This window comes from Abrus precatorius, unplaced genomic scaffold (assembly GCF_003935025.1).
Source record: "Abrus precatorius isolate BTA unplaced genomic scaffold, Abrus_2018 Scaffold2, whole genome shotgun sequence".
Lineage (NCBI taxonomy): Eukaryota > Viridiplantae > Streptophyta > Magnoliopsida > Fabales > Fabaceae > Abrus > Abrus precatorius.
This window is the reverse complement of record NW_020874362.1, coordinates 23,695,052-23,699,098: the sequence shown is the minus strand read 5'-3', so window position 1 is coordinate 23,699,098 and position 4,047 is coordinate 23,695,052. Positions and strand designations below refer to the sequence as shown.

The 4,047-nt window shown below is 31.3% G+C and overlaps 1 protein-coding gene across 1 annotated transcript; it reads right to left on the bottom strand.

Moving 5' to 3' along the window:
• Positions 1–1,754: 1,754 nt before the first annotated feature.
• LOC113859113 (putative NAC domain-containing protein 94) lies at positions 1,755–3,817 on the bottom strand. Its single transcript, XM_027491928.1, has 3 exons — positions 3,637–3,817; positions 3,050–3,354; positions 1,755–2,486 (listed from the first exon to the last, which is right to left on the bottom strand). The coding sequence occupies exons 1-3, from the start codon at positions 3,815–3,817 to the stop codon at positions 1,755–1,757; spliced, it is 1,218 nt and encodes a 405-aa protein (XP_027347729.1).
• Positions 3,818–4,047: the final 230 nt, after the last annotated feature.

Genomic DNA, 4,047 nt, shown 5'->3' with positions numbered 1-4,047 from the left:
CTTTGAAGATTAACCATAAGGTTATAATTAATTAATCAATGTTTAAAACTAAAATTTGCATAAAATAAGCTTAGAATCACATTATTAGTAACATACTAAAGTAACAACGAGTCAAATAATGTCCAAAATCATGTTTAAATAACTTTAATTATTGAGTTCGTAAGTTATCTTCAATAATTTCTTCCAACATTTCCAGCTATGACCTCTAAAGTAACATGATGTTGTTGCAACCAAAGAGATAAAATGATAATCTTTACTTATTTAATTAAATTTAAAGATGACCAAAATAGTACTATAAAGATTACATAAGGAAAGTATTTAAAATAAAACCAAACCACAACAAACATGAACCTTAATTAAAAAACACTAATATTTTATTCCAACATATTGTTTTGAAAGATAAACAAGCACGAAAATGTATTATGGTTTTAAAATTTAATAATAATTTTACCATTAATTTTCTCTGTCTTGCGCAGATATTGATCTTGTCATTGATTGTGGAAAGAACTGATATGTGAAGGCCTTAAGAGGGACAACTTGTTTCTAATGAAATTGATTGCTTATTTGATTTTATTTAAATTTTTGTTATGGATAGAAAACAAGTTTATATTTCGTGTTGTTATACGACACATAAAAATGGTGTTTTTATCATGTTTTTTTACTACGACTTTGTCAATACAATTTAGTTTGTGATTTTCCCTTTATTTTATCAAATTAAATAAGATCAAAAGCAACTAACCTATATCTATTAAATAACATAATAGCATTAAAAAAAATAATAATTTAGAGTGCTATCAGCTTTTGGTAACAGATGATATCGGTTGGTTTAAACTTTTATAAATGATAACTGTTAGTTTAAAACCATGATAATAATTTTAAGTTGAAGTAGAAATAAATGTTTATGAGATATAAAAATATTCATGAGTTAATTAATTTGTTGGACTTATTTAATAAATTTGTTAGAATTACATCATTAGAGAAGAAACTTACTTAAATTATTAAAAGTAGTGATATGTTTGATAAAATTCACACAACAATTATTATACAAAATGTTAAAAATTAAAACTTTAAAATGCATGGTTGGACATGCGATCTAGATCACTGGATACGTGCGACATACTTTAAAATGGCTGGGAGTGCTCATCATGTGTACAAGCAGAAATAGAGCTCTCTCTGCAAATATTGGCGTCATTTGCTTTCTCTTTCATTTTTTTTCTTTTTGGGATAAACCTTTTCATTTTTGTTTTGAAACCTCAACATTGCCTCCAAAATTCTTTCTACAATTTGAGAGTTCACATCCTGTCTCAAGTTACAAAAACTTGGGAATTCTAACAGAAAGATTCTAAATGCATATTAGAAACTATAAAAATGAACTGAAATCCGAGTTAAAAATGAAAAGAAAAGTAAAGGCCCCGCTTACTCTAGTACCTGCACATTAGAAACTATAAAAATGTGAATTGGAACAAGACACGCTTTAAATAAGCTTCTACCAAAATATATATAGGATAAAAAATAAAGAAATAAAATAAATAAAATTATTCTCATAAATTAAAATTTATATATCTCAGGTTTTTGAAAAAAAATAAAGATGCTTAAAAGAAATAAAAGACTAATTTTAAGTAAATTTTAATTTATGAGAGAAATTTAGTATATTTTACTTTTTTATTTTTATACAAATACGTGTTTAAAAGTTAATCTACGTACACTTACCCTAAGTATAACACTTGGTTGTAGAAGAACATGAGGGTGTATTATCACAATGACAAAGAGGAAGTATCCCAAAGCAGATTTGGCTTCCATGCATCACCAATATTGAAAGGCATAGATGGAAACCCAATGGATCGTAATGTCTCCAATTGTTGTTGGTCATCAACACGATGCACATTAACATTAGGAATCTTTACCAATACATTATCATCTTGGTTGCCAATGGTCCCTTGCATGTCACGTAGTAATGGTGTTTGGTAGCCACTACTATGCTCCAGTAACCCCCCAAAATTTGTGGTTGTTCCCTCAGAGGTCTTAGTACTAAAATCTCCAAGCACAGAAGTTGACATACTCAATAGCAAGGACGAAGCATCCATTGAAGATTTAGCACCAGTTGAAGATGTTCCAAGAGGAGATGAAAATATAAAGCCAGTGCTGAGGTCTCCATTTGAAATGGGTAACCGATCTAAGGGCTTGTAAAGCAATAATGGATTAATAATGGATTTATTATAAGAGGCAACATCTAGAGGACAAGGAGCACTATTCCCAGTGGCTATGTTTTGTGTGTCATTGTGGTCAACATCACAAAACTGGCTGGTTAAGCTAGTTTTCTTAGTCAATGGCATGTTTTGTTGACAAAATTGGTTACTGTCTCTATCATTGGTTAGCATATGATCAGAAGTGGTCGTTTCAGGTAAGGGAGAGACCCAAGGTTGAGAGAGAGCTCTTTGAGCTGTAGCATTGGTTTTCTTGAATATCCTGCAAATTGCCCAAGATTCCTGCAAGTTCAAAATCAACCTAAGATTAGTAAGTCAATAAATGATATTTATATACAACGAGGAAAAAATTAGGTTTACATCACAAAGACAAGAAAAAAAAAATTAGAGAGGAGGTTTTATTTGTTTATTTTTCTCAACAGGGGTAAGAGAAGGAGTAAAAAACAAGTGATATAAAATAGTCTTGATTCCTACCGTCATGATAAATGTTAGAATCTAAATTATTTGGACTGATTCATTAACATCTTAATCTAACCAAATCTTTATTATTTTACATCACCTTTCAATATTAAAAAATTTATATATCACTAAAAGCTTCTTCTTATTTTTTTTTATTTTGAAGTGTATTTTTAAAATACATATGTATAAAAAAGATAAAAAGAATAAGTAAAAAAAAAGGGTTATAAAAGGAGTTTGTTTTACTATCTCCTTTCATCATGTATAAATTATGACATTGTCTAAAAGGTATCACAGGAACACGAAAATAATTGAACCGAGACAAACATTTTTCTTCTCAAAATGAAAACTTGGCTGAGCAAAATATAGCTTTGAGAAATTTTACTCACATTAGCAGGAATGGTTTTGTCTATGTACTTCTTGGGGGATGAAGATGAGTCTGTGAGGGAAGGTAGTCTAAACTCATGCATCATCCAATCAGTTTTGACCCCTTTGGCAGCTCTACCTTTGTAGAACACCAAAGATTTCTTCAGGCCAATACACTTAGAACCCTCTGAGGAGTAGATAGGGCGATCAGTCCCAGTAGCTTTCCAGAACCCAGCTCCTGTTACCCTATTAGGCCTTGCACTGTTCCTGTACTTTCTGTCTCTGGGACAGTAGAAATACCACTCTTTCTCCCCCGTGGAAGCCAGCTCTACACACAATAGAACCATAAAATGGTTGTTATATACTGACAAGGGGTATATACTTAACAAGTAAAACACATAAAAGGAAGAGAGAAAACATAACAAATATGATAGGTGATGTAAGGTGAGAAAATTTGAGAAATAAAAGGAAAAATAAGGTAAAAATATTGTGTAAATTTATAGAAGTCAGAAATATGTAAACATTATATGTTAGATACCATGCAGTAGAGAACTTCAAACAATGGTACTGTAGTTTATACATGAACCGAGCAAGTGTGTGTTTGTCTTACTTGGAAGATCCCAAGGATCATACTTATAGATATCTAGTTGCTTGATGAGCTCAATAGACAGAGGTCGCTGCTGAATCTTTCTCTTTAGGTAAAACCCAACAAGCTCCTCATCTGTTGGATGAAACCTGAACCCCGGTAGCATAATCTCATCAAGTTTCTCACCATCATTTTTCCCTTCCATTTCTTGAACTAACTATTTTCTCCTACAAGCAAAACCTAACCTAATCTTGTTACATTCAATGAGAGAGAGAGAGAGATAGACCCTAATTGTGTTTCCTCAAGATTTTGACCAAACAACCACAAAAACAATGAGAGTAGTGGAAGCTGCTTTTCAAAAAGATAAATGGTTTAAGGCTTTGAAGCAATGTGTGAAGTTCACTCAATGTGTGAAGCCATTATATGCTTCCTGAG

Excerpts from the sequence above, each read along its gene's own strand:
- LOC113859113 (XM_027491928.1), bottom strand. The coding sequence starts at position 3,817 with ATGGAAGGGAAAAATGATGGTGAGAAACTTGATGAGATTATGCTACCG. Across the intron at positions 3,355-3,636 it reads TGATCCTTGGGATCTTCCAA|AGCTGGCTTCCACGGGGGAG; the intron begins GTAAGACAAACA and ends TATTGTGTGTAG. Across the intron at positions 2,487-3,049 it reads ACAAAACCATTCCTGCTAAT|GAATCTTGGGCAATTTGCAG; the intron begins GTGAGTAAAATT and ends TTGAACTTGCAG.